At 40.7% G+C, this 18,575-nt stretch overlaps 2 protein-coding genes across 15 annotated transcripts in view; both read left to right on the top strand.

The window, feature by feature from the left end:
- The window catches only part of Osbpl8 (oxysterol binding protein like 8), a 135,303-nt gene extending 124,641 nt beyond the window's left edge, over positions 1-10,662 (top strand). For all 14 annotated transcript variants that reach the window (XM_075954721.1, XM_075954719.1, XM_075954718.1 and 11 more), the window contains 4 exons: positions 253-340; positions 4,392-4,497; positions 5,022-5,124; positions 6,627-10,662. In XM_075954721.1, the coding sequence (XP_075810836.1) occupies positions 253-340; positions 4,392-4,497; positions 5,022-5,124; positions 6,627-6,759 (430 nt within the window). In that variant the 3' untranslated portion in view covers positions 6,760-10,662. The remainder of the gene's footprint in view (positions 1-252; positions 341-4,391; positions 4,498-5,021; positions 5,125-6,626) is intronic.
- A 1,390-nt stretch (positions 10,663-12,052) lies between these two features.
- On the top strand, positions 12,053-15,118 carry Bbs10 (Bardet-Biedl syndrome 10). The gene is made up of 2 exons (XM_075954520.1): positions 12,053-12,287; positions 12,609-15,118. The coding sequence occupies exons 1-2, from the start codon at positions 12,103-12,105 to the stop codon at positions 14,560-14,562; spliced, it is 2,139 nt and encodes a 712-aa protein (XP_075810635.1). The 5' UTR covers positions 12,053-12,102; the 3' UTR covers positions 14,563-15,118.
- The last annotated feature ends 3,457 nt before the right edge of the window (positions 15,119-18,575 follow it).

The following is an 18,575-nucleotide window of genomic DNA, read 5'->3' as shown; positions in this document are numbered from 1 at the left end:
GAGTTTCTCTTGCCTCTGCCCAGTACTGAAATTAAAAGCATGCATCATTATATCTGGCTTCACGGAGTGATATTTTAAACTTGTTGTTCTGTTATTTACTTTACATTCTAGATAGTAATTTGTTTTCCAAATAGGCTAAGAAGATTAGATATAGACAAATTTACGATAAACCAGTCTTTGTAATTACTTAGTGAAAATCTATTGAAAATAAATTGTGTTCTGTGGCTATTTAAATTTCCTTTTTCTATTTAGTACCCGACCATGGGACCCACTTAATGATATGATACAATTTGAAAAAGATGGTGTTATCCAGACCAAAGTGAAACATCGCACTCCAATGGTATGTAACAAAAAAGTAGCTAGGTCCAATAGGCTTATAAATTTGCTAAATCGTTAGTATTCATGATAATTACATTTAAAATTGAAAATTTTAGGTAAGTAAAGAGACATAACAGATAACTCCAAGTTCTTGACTCACCCCAAATACACAGGCACACACACACACACACACACACACACACACAAATAGAATCTACCAAAAGTCTCCAAATATTGAACCATTTGCGGCAACTAAGGGAATGAAGGACCAAGAAAGGACTTCACAGCAGCAGGAAGACATTATAGCATTATAGGAGTCCTTCCTCACCTCTTCCTGGGCACACTTAGAGGCTTGTGAGGTCTATGTTCCAGGGTAAGTCCTGATGCTGGAAGGAAGAAAGCAGACCCCACGTGTGTATAGAGGCATGCGGGCGGGCACACACACCCCACCTCTCGGGATACCTACTACCTAAAGGGCACATGAGATTATCAATAACACGAAATTATACAAAGGAATTAAACATAAATGTGAGAGCTGAAAAGTAGAGTAATAGGAAAATTTGCTAGAGAATCTAACAACAGATTTAAGTGGGTACAAGACAAAATCGGTTACATGAGAGATAAAGCTATTCAAATTATCCTATGTGAAAAGGAGAGGGGACAAATGGATGAAAAGGTAAATAGAACCTTAAAGATCCACAGGTGCAACCTCTGTTGGGTCATGTGACTTACGGAGTCCACAAGGAGATCAGAGACAGAAATGGGTGAAACATGCTTAATTAAAGGCTCCCATACGCCCAGCGCTAGTGACAGTAGGAATCTGTAAATCGAATTCCAACTGTCTGAGTAGAGTGAGCTCAGACTGTTGAAAGCCAGAAAATGGAGCCTTAAAGGCAGCAGGAAGGAACATGTAATCTTTTTATTAGATAATATTAAAGATTCCTAAAAGTCCTAGGACAACTTTAATGAGCAACTCTGGCAACATTGCAGGGTATAAAATGGACACACAGATAATATTTGTGTTTCTATATAGTGAGGAATCGCAAAGGGAAATTAAGAAAGCTGTTCAGTTTAAAATAGCATCCAGAAGAGAAAAATCCTGGCAATAAGTGGAACTAAGATGTGGAAGACTGTGCTAAGGAATTTTGATAAGACATAAGAAATAGAAAGACTGCCTATGCCTGGACTAGAAGAGTTCAAATCACTACACTGCCGTGCTACCCCAGAACAGTCTGTAGAAATGGAAAGGCTGACCCTCAGACTCCTGTGGAATTGGGAGGGTCCCTGCATGGATCAAACAATCTCTCTTTTTGTTTGTTTTAGGGCAAAGTTGGAAGACATTTCCAAAGTTTATCACAAAGCCCCAGTAACCAAAGCAGTCATTTGGATAGAAGGATAGGCGTGGTAGATAGGCCAGTGGGAAAAAATGAGTCTAGTTGTAAACCCATAAAAATCGCGTCGTAAGGGGCCGGACAGATGGCACAGTAGTTAAGAACACTTGTTATTCTCCCAGAAGACCTGGGTTCCATTCCCAGCACCCACATGGCAGCTCCAACCACCTGCAATTTTAGTTCTAGGGCATCTGCACCCTCTTCTGGCCTCCTCAGGTACTGCACGTATGTGGAGACACACTCAGGCAAACACTCATATGCATAAAATAAGTTTTCAAACAAAGTTTTAACAAACTTATTTTTGTCAATGATTTCTCCCACTCCTTAGAAAAATAGGCAAATCCACCTGATTTCTACTGTACAGAAAGTAACTTAGAATAGATCTATACATAAAATGAGATGTAAGACTATACAATTCTTAGAAAACAATCTAAGTCATCATGAATTTGTGTGTGAAAATAGATTCTTAATAAGACATTAATAGCAACAACAACCAGAGCTAAACTATGGGTGATAGAGAGCTGGCTGGACAGTTGAAATTCTTGGTGCTCCTACAGGGGACCTGGTTTGTTCCCAGCACCTACATAGCAACTCTCAGTTGTCCATAACTCCCATTTCAGGGATCTCATGCCCGAGGTGGCCTCTCCCAGCAGCAGGCACACGTGTGGTCCATACAGAGTTTCAGGCAAAGCACCATACACAAACAAACAAACCTTACTTAGGCATCATCAGACAGCTGATGCCAAGAAGAAGGCAGAAGGACAAGTTACAGAATGAGAGAAATCATTTGCTAACTGTTTATCTAACAATGTTTAAATATCCAAAATATTTAAGAGTCCCTGACTTAACAAAAGACATCCTGGTTTTAAAAAATAGGCAAATGGCTTGATTAAACATTTCTCCAAAGAAGATACACAAATGACCAAAACACTTAAAATTGTTAATATTAGTGTATGAAGTGCAACCCAGAACCACAATTAGTTTGTCTCATTCCACTTAATATGTAATTAAAAAATTAAAATAGAAAATAAAGTGTTGGTGAAGGTATGGGGAAACCAGAGCCCCAGTACATTGCTGATGGGAATGGAAAACTTTGCAGCCAGTGGGAAGACACAGTTTAGCAGGTCCTAAAAGAACATATACTATAAAATTACCACGTGACAGTAGAGTTGAAAATCAGAACTGGAGATGCAATGCAACAGTATTGATTGCAGGACAGTCACAGTGGCCAGAGGAGAGAAGCAGTGCAGGATCCGCCAGCATACGATGCATAACAAAACAGTCTATTCATAGTTTATTGTTTATTATCAATAGACATCATTAATAAATATATCATGTATTTGTTAATGAGTTTACCTATTAATAAATATCATTTATGCATAAAATAATTAAATTCTGCTCTACGCTACAACATGGACAAACTCTAAAGGGCAAATATTCTACGGTTTCCAAGTAGGCAAAAAGTAGATTACAGTGTCCCAGTGACCTGAGGAAGGAGAGAGTGAACAGCTAGAGAATCTGAAGATGGTACACAGCATTGTGAAATAATTACTGCTAGTGGGCTGTATATAGTAGCTTTAAAATGGCAAAACTCTATCATATATACTGCTATCACAATTTTAAAATACAAAATTTTGTTTGGATTTATTTTTTTCAGACAGGGACTCACTATATAGTCCTGGCTAGTCTGGATCTCACTATGTAGACAGAAACTCACCTTCTCTGCCTCTGCTGAGATTGAGGTGTCCACTGACATGGTGGAGACACATGAGACACAGTGACAGCCAGTGCTCGTACGTCGCTCTGAGGACTCGAGTGTTTCTAGTGGGGTAGATTAGGCCGAATCCACAGCCTGCCTTCTTAGTGCCCATTATACACATGGATCTTAGGCTCGTATCTAAGCTCCTATACAGTTATTCCAAGGAGTAACCAGGGATATGTCCGTTAGACTGGTGAAGGTACATATGGAGTTATAGATGTGTGACCATTGACTTTGTTTCCCAGCATTCACAGTGCCTCACCTTGTGATTCCCTCCTCCTCTGCATTTAGGTTTTAAGTTGTGGACTGGTGACCAGAATTCCAAACCTATTAATTATTATTCTACAGTTTATTATTCCACAGAAAATTTAATCCTACTTTATGTGTAATACACATTTGAATCTTGTGCCTACACATGGATGTTTTTAGAAAGTTTAGGTGTACTGCAAAATAGTAGTATATTTTATTTACCATAAACTGCCTAAGTATACCTAACATCGTCCAATGGGAATGTTCTAACATTGAGAACAAGATATGGATTTTCTCAACACTGCTGTTGAAAACCCTGGCGATGCTAGGAGAAAGAGATGCAGCAGTTGGGGGATGGATCTGTGTTAGTTTGTATATGCTTAAAGGTACCAACCTAATAGCCTCGGCACTGCTCTGTCAAGGAGAGTGGGTGTATGCGTACAGGTCAGGAATGGGAGGGAGATGACTTCATACATTTCTTCTTTGTAGTCTCTGCACTCAGTGAGAATCAACTAAGACAGTGGATTGCTAAGTACAGTGCATCATTCTTGCTAAATTTCATTAGATTGTTTGTGCTTTGACTTCCAAGCATCACTCCCGCCAGTGCTTTTGACAGTTGTGCAGGTGGTTCAGCTACAGGATAGTGCAAACTCACATAATATGATTTTTTTCAGGTTAGTGTTCCAAAAATGAAGCATAAACCAACAAGACAACAGAAGAAGGTGGCAAAGGGCTATTCCTCCCCAGAGCCCGACATCCAGGACTCATCTGGAAGTGAAGGTAAAAATGTTTAGTGCGGACTGTTGGACGGGAGTAATCTTAAATTTTTACCGTGCTGTTAGGAATATGTAAGTGGTTTTCAAATGAACTCGAGTGTAAGAGTCTGTAAGGAGACAGGAATCAGATCTGAGAAAGACGGGAGAAAGATCTGAGCATACTTAGGAAGGGAATGAAGCTAACAGCAGCACTAGAAGTCTAAGGTCCCTGAAAACTGAGTTCTTCAGATCTGTGCCAGCAGCTGGGAGGAGAAGAGAGTATTAGTTTCTCAAAATTAATACAGATTTTAAATTAATTATTTTTGTGTTTTAATGAATTAAAAATAAAACTGATTCCATAAGCTAAGTAATTTGTAAGTACTCTGTGCATGTTCCAGCTTTGATTTGATATGTTCAGACTTTAGAAACAGAGTGTTTATTTTAATAATTTGTAGACCATTCAAGCCAATGTGTAGAAAATTTTTATTATACAAGTTATTAAATTCATCTATAGACTGTGACCACAACTTCAATCTAAATGTTTTTTAGCTCAATCTGTAAAGCCGAGTGCACGAAGAAAGAAGGGATTAGACCTGGGAGACATTCAGAGTTCCATTGAGTCTATAAAACAAACACAGGAAGAAATTAAAAGGTAATATGTTCTGACAGTGACCAGTTGTTTGAGTCCAGAGGAGTAAAGGTCCTGTTAAGAGAAATCATGCGAACTTTACATTTTTATAACATTGTAAAGAGTCCTGGCCTCTGTTGCCTGAAGTCTGAAGCTTACAAAATTCCTCCCACACTGAACTAGTTGGGGAGATGGAGTTGTGAGATTTTTTTCCTCTGAGGGTAGAATGTTTTATTGCTAACAGCATGCTAGGAACGTAGCCATGTTGGATGTGGAGGCCGGGTTGTTTTGAGAAAGCTGATGGACATGCTTGTTCTTGCGTCCCCTTAGTGCACGGCTGATGTGTAAGTGTGATGTGTCGCTTCTTACAATACCTCAAGTGCTTGTACAGCAGTAGGCAAATGGTCACTACCCTGAGACCAGGACTGTCCCCTCTCTCTCTCTCTCTCTCTCTCTCTCTCTCTCACACACACACACACACACACACACACACACACGCGCGCGCGCGCGCACGTCACTTCATGATCTAGTACCTAACAGTTATTAACACTTAACAGAAGATCCTGGAGGAAAGACGTTCCTGTTCCATTACTGAAACTAGCTACATGAACTTAAAATGTTCAGTATTAAGCCTTCTTGCTTTCTATGCATGGATTAGTGTTGGATGTATGTTCAGGGCAATTAAATACAAGCAATCTTTCTCTGTTCTTGGAGCTGCTATTTTATCTCCAGCCTCATTGCTTCTCACATCGACCATGCTCTGTGTGCATGCTCATATCTGGACCATTGCCCTTACTGCAGCCGGCTTCTCAGATTGCACACCTCTGGTCACAGCACCGAGGGGCAGAGACAGGCAGATCTCCAGCCTGGTCTAGGCAGAGCTGCTGCTGTGTGCTGTCAGCCCCACGGGACTGTAGCTCCTTCAGAGCAGACGGGGTGACATGTGCGTCTTGGCTGTTATCCTGCCTTAATTAAGCCTTAAGTTGGTGTTCCAAAAAAAAAAAAAAAAAAGGAATGGTGATTCACTCACAAGTTGATTTTAGCCAAATGCATTTAAGATGTCATGAAGATGTTATATTTCATGACTAAATTTACATTTTTGTAGCATAAGAAAGGCTGTTGAATATTCTTCAACTTGAGAGGAAATCTGTTGCTTTTTTTCCCCCCTTGGAGAATTTACAGTTTTTATTCCACCCTTCTCTCTCAATTAAAAATAAAAGAAACCTAGGCAACTAAAGAACAAATACTTTTCTTAAAATCACTGTTGTAACAGAGATGATAATATATTTTTGTATCATTAGACCGTGATAATTCCGTTTAATATGTCAAAGTAAATCCAGTGTACTTAAAGCACATTAGCCTGAATCCTGGCATCTCAGGTCTTGGTTAGAGTGGTCATTGATTGAACTAGTTACTTGAGGTACTGCAGTTAGACACTTTGTGACAATACAGTAACTATTATAATGACATTTTGTGCTAACATTTCTGAGAAATAATTATGAAATTTATTGTTGCCTATTTTTTAGAAATATTATGGCTCTTCGAAATCACTTACTTTCAAGTGCACCTGCTACGGATTATTTTCTGCAACAGAAAGACTACTTCGTCATTTTCCTTCTGATTTTGCTTCAAGTCATAATAAACTTTATGTTTAAATAGAAGTTCTCAACAGTTGACTCCGTGAACTGGAAAGATGAGCCCTGGACCAGTTCCGATTGGTTTGCTCTTCAGTAAAGCACCACAACATTTGTAAACCAGACGGACAACTAGGAGGTCAATGTAGAAGTGTCTGCTTCCTGTTCACGTCTTTTATCCTTCACCCAAAACAAGAGCTGTTGTATTTGATCATTAAAATTGGCTTTGTGTTAAGTGCCAGAACACTTTTGTGAGACTGTGCCTACATGTGCGTATGATAAGCCCACATGTGTACAGAAGAACTCTTCCCTGACAGTAGTGTCTGTGCTCTGCGTGTGTTATGACACACTCTGATACCATTGCTCATGACAAAATGCCATCATCTTATAAATATGTATAGTCAACTGTTTTCTTCAGGAGACTGGCATACAACTTTAATTAAGGAATTACAGTGGGAAATGATAGATATATAATAAACATACTATGACTAATTCAGTACATTATACTGTTAAAACCATCTCCAAGGTATCTAGCTTGGTTGTCTTAGAAACACCAAGAAAAGTGTGAGTGGTAAGAATTAATATATCATGAGAAACAAGTAGAATGTTTTAAAGAGTTTACACAAGATTTTCTAACCCCTAGAACTTAATGTTGCAGATATAGGTGTATCGTACTTATATACACACACACATACACATATATATATATATCAATATTAAAGATTGGTATGTAGCTACATGGATCTGTATGTTACAATCCCACCTTCAGCACTGGCTGACAAGTGGTCAAGTTTATTTGCCATCCTTTCCTCGTTTTAAGTCAGCTGGCCTAAGATGTCTTCCAGACGTTAGTGTTTGTAGGGTATGTGAAATCCTGATAATTTAGCATTTTCTTTATGAAAAATATTTTGGCATTCATTTCGACACTAGAGTGCTCAATGAGAAAATAGAAGAGAAAAAATTCTGATATTTTACTTCTGAAGCCAAAAAAAAAAAAGGCAGTAAGAAAAGACACTGCAGTGGCCTTTATTTTAAAAACATTAAAATCAATTTGCTACATGTGCAATAAGTTGAGCATTTGAGAATATCAAGTTATGAAGTTTATCATCTCCTATCATCGTCCCATGGCAAGCTAGTTCTGTACGAGTCCTTTTGTTCCTGCTCAGGCAAGTTTGTTCCTAAGGGTTTTTGCCTGTTTCTTCAGTTCAATATTTTGACTCTTTATTATTGTCAAAAACAGTTCTTTAAAAGGTAATTAAGTTTTGGAACATGTCATGAAATTTAGATTTCTCCAAACTACAGGTTTCGGAAAGGTTTATACAGTGAGAAACTGAGAGCGAGCTGTTGGCAGGGCTCCACCTGCCGTCAGTTAAGGAGAGGCTGAGGTGCAGTCAGCTCTGTGTGAGGGATACAAAGCCAGAGATGGCCGCCACAGTGCTAAGACCACAGACAGGTACCTGGGTTCCCATGAAAAGCCATCCTCACACGGTGTCAGCAAAACAACGCTGTATTTCCTATGAAAATAGTTTAAACTTTTAACAGCTTAAACAAGGTATACCTGTATCCAGTATTTCATCGTTGTGGAGTTTTGGGTCATATTTCATATTTGTCAATATATTTTTTGTATTCATATTCTACTACCAATATTATGCTCAACTGCCTGTTCATTGATGTGTGATATTTTGTAAATATTGTACAACTTGATCTTTATATGATTTTAAATTAGTATTAATTTATATTATATATAACTTAATTGGTTGATCGCTAAAAGTTGTTTCATTGTTAAGCCCTGAAATGTTCAATTGTTGGTGACCTTAGGGCTCTGTCTTACTCCTTTGTATTTTCATGTGGTTTGAACAGGGCTTTATTTGTATTGATATCTGAGACTGGAAAGGTAATTGTTGTGTTTTTTAATTTCACTTCAGAGCTGATGTTAATGGGTCCTTACCCAGGTGTCAGAAACTAATGAACACAGGGTGACAGCTTCTTATACACTAAAAGCTTGCGTTCAGTCGGATGTTTCTCTGACGCTTTTAGTGGTATGAGTTTCTTTCTGTGAACTGAACCCAAAACTCAGGAATTGCTGGATTCGTATGCAAGTTCTTTAACTTAGTGTATAATTGACCTTGAGTTTAGCCAGACAGTGTGACTTGACTTTGAACATTGTGACCTGAGGGTGATCTCTCTTCGTAAGTGGATTCAGAATGTGTGTGACTCACCGTTCCAAACTGTCTGAAAACTCCACATGGTTTCTCGGGGTTTGTGACTCTATGACCAGTTTTCTTCATTTATCTAAAACATTATTTTCTCACATGAAAATTTAGATGAGAAGTAAAAAGTCTTGGCATTTTCATTTTTCAGTTGTTAAATGTCTAGCTGTTCCCCCATTCAGTGAGATGCTGCCGGCTAGAAAAGCTAGTAATAGGCATATGAGCTGTAGTGTGCTACAGCCATAGACAGTGACTGTGCAATTCCTGTCGCTACTTTTCTTGTCTGACTTAGAAAGGTACAGTGGTAATCTTTGTCACAGCTCAGTTGACAACTGCATTCCATTGAACAGTTGGCCTTGTAAGAGACAATCCTCATTTACTTTTTCATGCTTTTGTGCCTTTAAGGAAATACTTTCTTATTTTATGTTACAGAACTATAATGTGTTCAAGGTGTTTGTAGGCTTACGTGTCATAAAAGGGTCATTTCTCTGTCACTTTATTTCCTTTTATATAGCTGAAGAATATGTAAACAGTAACACTGTACTTTTATAAGGATTTGTCTAGTTACCTATTTCAAATATATTCTTACTCAGACATCATTAAAGTAAACCTGTCAGATTATTCTGAGTATTGTAAACAGTGCCTTTTTGATGGAATTCACACTGTTTTGAGTGTCAACTCGTGCCATATTCACAGACTTGTGGAAGGCAGTTTTAACTTTTTGAAGACTTATCTTCATCAAAATTTTAAAAGCAAATGTATAAAATTTCATCTTTTTCCAGTGTTTAGCATTTCTAGTCAGCAGTAAATAGTTTTGTTTTGCTTTTTTTGTCTGATGTACAAGGATGATGGCATAAAATGAGCCATACATGAGTCTGCAGGTTATTTTGAATTATGTTAAATATAAATAAAGAAAATACTCATGTTTATATCAAATTTTCCAATTTGACCTATCGGGGGAAACCTCCCAAAATTCACTAAGTTTACATTTCAATCTCTTTCTTATTTGACTAAGTGTATAAAGAGATTCCTTACAATGTATGACCTGCCACCACTGCATAGTTTGGTTTCATTTTGTTACATATTTTGTGGGTTTAGTATATCCACTTTTTGTTACAATTATGATACTATTTTGTTACAGTTTTTAAATGAAGATGGACTTTTAAAATTGTACAGGACCAGTGTCTTATTAATAAGATTAGCATATTTAGTGAGAGCCACAGGAAAACCTTGACGAAAATGAATGTGTCTATACTCTATGAGGTATTTAGAAAAATTAGCCTCTTCATTTGTCATGAAAATTCTTTCAGTACCATAATACTGCAATTCTTTATCTGAAAGAAATGCCATGAAACATTTGAATGATGAGCCACAGACCTTCGGTTGGATTTACTTTCACTTTTTGGCATGTTAAATACACATTTAATTTTAAATACATCAGTTAATGGCTGTTTATAAAGTCAAGCACTACCACTGGTCAGTTTTGTATGATAGGCTATAAGTGTGTTGTTACCTGCAGTGTACGTATAGCACACTGCTGAAGTCTCTTAAGGTGCATAGTTAATGTATAGATAGTCAGGCGGTTTTGTAATGTATACATTTCTAATCTATTATTCCTAACCTGTTATGTTTGCAGAGAGAAAAGAATTTTTCTACTGATCTGTAAAATTATGTTAACTTCTACAAGTAGGTATTCTAAATAAACTTTTTAAAAGCAATCTGTGATTCAATGACTCCTGATATAATGTAGTAACTAAATTCTCTTATTTATTTTGCATTGTTTTGGGGGGGGTGCAAAAGATGGGTACAGGCTTGACAGGGATTTAACAGAATCCCTAATGTATGTTTTACTTGGCACTTTATATTCTTTGTTAAATAAGTGGATATTATACATAGTTCATACATTAAAAATGAGGTTCAGAGTTTCTAAATGACCCCAAGAACTACACACACAATAACGGTGAAAGCAGTCTCTGAAAAGGTGCAAGTGTTTTAAATCATGTCTACACAGTGCATTCAATCAAGTAGAACCTTGATTGTAGTATTTAAATGTTTGAAATAACCCACTACTTAAGTCTATATTAAGATAACATCACGTGATGAATACAACCAGGTAAAAAAAGGCATTACCGTTAAACATTGAAATATTTTCCCCTCCAATCACCTGAACCTCAGATAAGTTCAGGAAAGTTTTACCCCATTTCCTCCTCCTTTCTCCCCCTTCTAGCTTACCCCTCAGAACTTCTAGAAATAACAGGATAACCTACAGTTTTGTTTTTCTGCATGGGAATAAGGAGTAGGGGGAAACCTGTTAAACATCAGTGTGTATCTAGATCACTTTCCTGCTAATATTGACATGTTTGTTCTGCATTCTTGTGGATATAACAGTCCAGGAGTGATGGTCCACCCTAAGAATGTTGTGAGTAAATTGACAAATTCTTGATTCTACTTGCTCTGAGTTAGAGACTGTACAAAGTACTTTCTATTGTACCCACCTCAAAACTGTGCATTTTTTAGTGTATATAATATACATAAATTTTTAATATATATAAATGAGGAAACCAGGGACCACAGAAGTTATTTTCTGAATGTCACGGATGATTGACATTCAGAAAATAACTTCAGAAGCCTGTGTTTTAATAGGAAACATTTCTGCTTGGGGGTTGTATGCAACACACAGGGTTAATTTATGTCGAATCGTACTAATGGTCATCGATGTGAATAACGGGCAAACGTCTATCATTTCTGCACAAGTGGTTAAACTAGTCGGGGTTTCTTAGACCCCTGCACGCAGGAAAGATCGCACGCCCCAGCGGAAGTCAGCCTAAAAAGGGCGGTGGCCAATCTCCGAGGCCATCCAGCAGCCTAAAACCATGTGCGTGACGTCAGGGAGAGCGGTTGATAGAGTGTGGGCCCTGTAGGCGCAGACAGACGGACCCGGGGCGGGGACAGAACCCGCGGAGTGCAGACCTAGCAGGGCGGTGAGTGCAGGATGGCGTCAGGAGACTCCACGGTCACCCCACGGGTGGGTTCCATTGCACCGCCGAGCCCAGCGGCTGCACTTCCGGCTTCCTCCCCGCCTCTTCCGGCCCCGCCCACCAGCGGTCCTGCTCTTCCGCCCTCAGTTACGCCGAAGCGGTCCGCGGGACCCTGCGTCCATGGGGTCCCCGGGGTCCGTGACCGCGGCGCTGCGCGTGGCTGAGGTGCTCGAAGCCATCGCAAACCGCTGCGTGGGGCCCGAGGGCGGGCTAGTCTTGTGTACGAAGCCCACCGGCGAGGTGCTGCTTAGCCGGGATGGAGGCCGCCTCCTGGAGGCGCTGCACTTAGAGCATCCCTTAGCCAGGTACCTCGCGCCACCTGCCGTCCGCCGGGATCCGGGGGATAGAACGATCTTATAAGACCAGTGCAGACATCGGGTTAGCGTGCTCTCCAAAACGACTTGTCCTGGACCCCAAACCTCATCAGCTATCTAGAACATTTCTCTTTTCCCGTCCCTGGATTCTTAGGATAGAACAAAGTAGCTTAGAAAAAAATTTAAAAGTAAAGATAAGTCTGTGTGTCAAAAAAAAAAAAACAAAACCCGGTAGTCTTTATGTCTGTCTGTAGCTTTTAACTTGGCACCAACGTAGAAAATCTGAGTTACTTTTTTTCCCTCCCTATACAGGATGATAGTGGCGTGTGTTTCCAGTCACCTTAAAAAAACGGGAGACGGTGCTAAAACATTTGTTATTTTTCTTTGCCATTTACTCAGAGGACTTGATGCAATCAGAGAAAAAGATCCATTCACTCCTGAAAATATTCAAACCCATGAAAGGCACTGGAAAAACTGTAGTCAGTGGAAATCTGTTTCCCAGGCTCTTCTAACGTTTCAGACACAAATACTAGACGGTATTGTGGACCAGTATTTAAGCAGGCACTATTTGTCTGTCTTTTCTTCATCTGCTAAAGGAAGAACACTGCGCAGGCGCTCTTTAGAGTCACTCCTAGAAGCATATTTTTGTGGACGAGTGGGACGAAACAATTGCAGATTCATTTCACAGTTGACGTGTGACTACGTTCTCGAGTGCGTGGCTTGTGAAAGTGGGATCGAAGTGTTTGACTTGATGGACAGCTGTTTTTTCGAGCTGAATGTTGGTGTCGCAGGCCTTCCTGTTTCCGCTTCCAGAATCGTGGACGGCCTTGTGCTTCACCGAGACTTCTCTGTGTATTGCCCAGCAGATGGTGACATTAGGATGGTGGTGGTCACAGAAGCCCTCCAGCCTCCGTTATCATCGTCCAAATCAGAGTTGATGCTAAATTCGGAAGCGCAGTTTCAGGCGTCTCAGTGTTGGATCGTGGAGAGGACAGAGGCAGTAATGAAACATTTGCAGAGTCAGAATATAAAACTGCTCCTGTCCAGTGTGAAGCAGCCAGACCTGGTTGTTTACAGCGCAAGACTACGTAGCATATCCGTGGTGGAGTGCTTATCGGCCCAAGAGGTTTCTCTCATCCAGAGGATCGCCGGCCTTCCTCCTTGTGTTCCGCCACGGGTCACTTCACAGGGTGAGATTTTGCAGACGACTTCGGTGAGATTTTGTAAACCCCTCATCCTTAGGTCCAAAAGGTATGTTCATCTTGGTTTGATGAGCACACGTGGGTTTATACCACACTGCATGATCCTTTGTGGACCGGTTCCGGGTCTTGTTCAACAACATGAGAGTGCTTTGCAGGGAGCGTTTAAGATGCTCCGGCACTTGTTTACCGACCTTGACCTAAATTACGTTGTACAAACCGAGGACCAGTGCGACTCCCGTCCTCTTGCTTCTAACAGTAGCAGAGAGAGTCATCACCTCCCAGAAATGGGTAAGTATCAAGACATAACCGTAAAGAACAAAAATAAATCGGAAAACACTCAAACGTATTTAAAAGTATATTCAAATCTGGTGGCTTCCGATACAGAATTAGAAATGCCTGTGCCATGGTCAGCACAGAAGGAGACACCGACAGATGTGTCTCCAACAGGTGATATACGGAAGTGCTTGTCTGCAGAAAGAAACTGGATGATTGATGGCTGTGAACGGTCGATTGAGAATAATTTCACTGGAAACCCCACAATAGAAGACACTAGAGCAGAAATTTCTCATGAAAATGTACAGGTCATAAATAATCCTGGTAAAGGGTACACGTTGCCAGTGATATACAAGTCCCTGGAGGCATGTACTTCCCGGGGTTATTGTTCATCAACTATACCAGCGGGCTGTGTTCTGCCAGTGGGTGGTAGTTTCGAGATCTTGTTGCATTACTATCTTCTCAACTATGCCAAGCAGTGTCGGCAATCAGCTGAAGCCACGGTCGGTACGTTGATAGCTCGTGCACTTTTAGGCATCCCTAAAATCCTTTGCAAGCCTCAGAAGGGAAAGGCCAGCTTCCCACACACGTACATTCGCTCTCTCCACGCACTGCAAACCGGTCAACCCGTGGTAAGTAGCCAGTCAGGACTGGAGCCAGTAGCTGGGAAGTACCAGTTACTAACTTCAGTTCTGCAGTGTTTGGCGAAAATACTAACCATTGATTTAATAATCAATATTAAGAGACAACCTCAGAAAACTAGTGATGAAGATTCAGAAGATGAACTTTAACACTCCAAGTTTTTTGATGCTCAAACTTTGAATCGGGGGCCAGGGAGAAGGCAAACTTGAGGACCTGTGGTTATAATGCCCAGGGCCCACTGGCTGGAAGGAGAGAAGTGTGGAGTCCTAGGATTGTCCTGTGTCCTATACACACATTCACAGATACAAACAATAAATGCCAGGGAAAAGATTTATTTAACTCAGATTAAAAATTAAAACAAACTTCTGGCTGACTTCCAAGTCAATCCAGTTTTTAAGTACATTGAGTCTCAGACCGTTCTAGGAAACAAAACCTGGCTAAAAATGTCTCTCTCCTGTTATATACCTGTCTCAGGTCTGTGTTAGCCTATGTCTAAGGGAATGTGTCTGTATATTTCCCTTTGCTGTATTTTTTCCACTTCATTTCCTTGAACTTTCTGTATTTCCTGGTCATGTCATCTCCCGGTGTGAAAGAAGTTGTTTCTCACCATGATATAAAATGTTATGTTTTATTTAAAATAGTTTTTCTGTGGGAAAAAATGTTGTAAAGCATTTTGTGAAGTAAATTAAAGTCTAAGTTTCACTGAAAGCATTTGTGTGTCATTTAGTTCATTTCTGGTGAAAACGGTTGAGGGCCGGGGAGATGGTTCAGTGGGTAACGCATCTGCCACCTGAGCCTGGCACCCTGAGTTTGAGGGGGAGAACCAACTCCACCAAGCTGCCCTCCAAACTCCACATGTACACTGTGGCCCTTTTCATGCACACGAAGAGTAAAGTTTCCAAATCCGCACCTTTGACTATCTGTTCAAAAATGACGATGTTGTGAATTCACCTTTCATAACTGGAAGTTAATACCAAAAAAGATGGGAAGCGTATTCTTCCTCTTCTGTCCCCCGAACTCTGGTAAGGATTTAGTGCAGTTGTATTAAACTAGTATTCCTCTCTGATCCATAGTGTGAACATGGTGTGAACATGGTGTGACCTGCTGCCTGAGTTCCCTCTTGGCTTCCTCAGAATGACAGACTGTGACACAGAGTTGTAAGCCAAACAACCCCTTCCTTCCATTGTATTACTTCATATCAGGGCATTTCATCACAAAACCAGAAATGACATCAAGACAAGCTGGCTAACACAAAAAGAGTATTTTTAAATGCCTGGTTTATTGAGACATAGTTTACATATGGTAACCAAGCAGAGCTCCACTGTTATATATTGCTGTAAGTTTAAACAAGCAATTCAGTTTTATAACCATCATAATCAAGACTGACAAAAATCTATCATCCCCAAAGTTCCCCCAGGGTCTTCCTCCTGTCCTGCTGGCTGCTGATTTCACATCAGTGGGCACAGCTTAGCTGGAGGCAGATGCACAGCACATGCCTGTCTCCCTGTGTTTGCTCCCTGCTGTGCCCCGATCCCACCACCCTTCAATACATGCCCTTCCCATACGCCGCCACATGTCTAACACCTGCTTTACCTAAATTCCTCTCTTCCTCAGTTCTGTGCGGAGGGAAACCTTTGGAGAATTTTTAGCAAAGGCATTACATAATTTGATTTGCATTTCCCAAGAAACACCTAGTGATGTAGGGAAAGAACCTTATTTATAAGGCATATACATTGCAGCTGGGGAAAAATAGTATGTCTACAGCTTGCTTTGAAATGGTTCACCAACATGCGTGTTCATGTTCGTGTGTATATATGTGAATAACATCGGTTGATGTTAATTGGCAGTATTTCGTGTTCACTGTACTTTTTCAACCTTTTGTGGGTGAATTACTCCTGTTGCTAGGACACCTGGGCAAAAGCAATTTGGGGGGAGAAAGGGCTCATTTCCCAGAGGGCCACAGTCTATCCTTCCACACATAAATTGAATCTCTTTAAATCGGGGTCGTTAGTGTTATTTCAGGAGCAATCCTCCATGCATTTGATAGATATAGATAGATGTGTTATAAATCCAGAAAAGAAGTCTGGGCTAAAATGATAAAACTTTGAAATGTGAGCACCCTGTGATGTCTAAACTATGGAGCTAACAAGGATCTCCTAGGACATGGGTGTGGTCAGAGAGGAGGCCCAGTCTGTTCTTGGGGAACTGGGCCATGAGCAGCCTAGAAAGAAGTTCAGGGCATTGATTCTTACTGGTATGATCTCATGCTTCCTGACAAAGCATATGACTTGACTTGGCATATAGCTTTATCCCTAAGATAAACTATGACCACATAGGTTTGCCATAGCCTAGTTCCTGGGACAGTTTTTTTTTTTTAATAACTTGGCCACATCCACCAGCTTGATTCACTGAGCTCCTGAGACAGTCATCTGGTATGCTGACAAAATTGAGCTGGTGTCTGCTGGGGAGAAGCCAGCAGAGGACCGTGGAAATTCCCCAAGGAAATGAACTGCACAGCTGGCTGCCCCCCCCCCATTATTGGGGCAGAAGAGTATGTGATAGCTTATGTTTTACATACATCTTTCATCATAATTATCCCTCAACTCTTCACCCTAATTTCTCCCACGTCAGCCCCCCAACCTCTCCCAACTCTGTGTCCTTTCTTTTTGTAACAACTCGCTGAGCTAAATTTCTGCTGACCTTATATACATCCCCTAGAGCATAGATTGGCCTACCAGGCATACCCTTAAAGATAACTGACCCTCCTCTAGAAACCTTCAATACTATCATCTCCTCAGTTAAGAGTAGGAACTTGTGAGCCCCTCTCCGTCCACGCTAGGACGTTGTTTGGCTTGATCTTATACAGGTCTCATGCAGGCACTCACAGCAACAGAAATGCCATGTCCAGAAGACTCAGCTTCCTTCTAGCTTTTTAAAAATCTTTGACTCTTACAATCCTCCTCTGTCCCTTCACCAAAATGTCTCCCACTGAGCCTTGGGACAGGGTGGTAATACAGATGTTCCATTAGTCTCTCAGGCCTCTACTGACTCTTAGTCTCTGTGCCCTTATCAGTTGGAAGTTTTATTAACTGTCATCCACTACACAAAGAAGCTCATCTGGTGAGGTCTGAGAGCTTCATTAATCTGTAAGTAGAGAGACACACGTTTAGAAAGTTTGATACTATGTCCAGCTACCAGAAAAGTAGTATTAGGTTCATCCTTAGAGACCATTAGCTCACCAATCATGGTGATTTGTACTGTCGGACATGAGTTTCCTCTTGTATACTGAGTCTTCAATCTAATTAGAAAGAGTTTGGTCGTCCCAATAACATTCGTACTACATCATGGGCACATCTTGCTACATTAGCCATTCCTGTGAACGCGGGGTTCACAGGTGGGTAGATGGTTGATGACTTTGTCACCAGAAGTCTACATAGCACCATCGAGGCCTGTGAAAGCTACAGTGGGAAGAAAACTTCCTGTCTAGTGCCAACATGATCTCTCCGAGTCCTGTGACCAAAGTATGGGGCATTTTCGGCGACTGAGCTCTGGTGGGCAATCAAGAGCCATGACAGTATCCTGGGGGGTGGGAGGAAGGGAGGGCGTTCTCTGTGATATCCCTAACCAACAAATCATAAGGCGGTATCCCACACCTGGCACTGGGCTTTTCAGTTGGCAGCCAATGACTTCTGGGAGGAAGCCTGTGTAGGGTAACTCTAATCAAGTTCACACACACACACACACACACACACACACACACACACACACACGACTCTTATGAGACCAGTATAAACTATTTTATGTAAATATTGCATATATGTATATATACACACATAGTAGATTTCTGTGTGGCTTTTTCTTTTTTTTAATATTTATTTATTTATTATGTATACAATATTCTGTCTGCATGTATGTCTGCAGGCCAGAGGAGGGCACCAGACCTCATTACAGATGGTTGTGAGCCACCATGTGGTTGCCAGGAATTGAACTCAGGACCTTTGGAAGAGCAGGCAATGCTCTTAACCACTGAGCCATCTCTCCAAACCCTCTGTGTGGCTTTTTCAAACATCCTTAGTTTTATCCCTCTCCCTGTGCTTCCCTCTGCTGTACTAGGCCATATCCTTACCTAAACCTCCCCATTACACCTTTTTCCTCTTCATAT

The sequence above is a fragment of the Microtus pennsylvanicus genome, chromosome 20, assembly GCF_037038515.1.
Source record: "Microtus pennsylvanicus isolate mMicPen1 chromosome 20, mMicPen1.hap1, whole genome shotgun sequence".
Classification (NCBI taxonomy): Eukaryota; Metazoa; Chordata; class Mammalia; order Rodentia; family Cricetidae; genus Microtus; species Microtus pennsylvanicus.
This window is presented reverse-complemented; position numbering and strand designations above follow the sequence as displayed.

Bases quoted from the DNA above. Each gene is read 5' to 3' on its own strand.
- Bbs10 (XM_075954520.1), top strand. From the start codon at position 12,103: ATGGGGTCCCCGGGGTCCGTGACCGCGGCGCTGCGCGTGGCTGAGGTG. The intron at 12,288-12,608 runs GTACCTCGCGCC...CTCCCTATACAG, and splicing joins TTAGAGCATCCCTTAGCCAG to GATGATAGTGGCGTGTGTTT.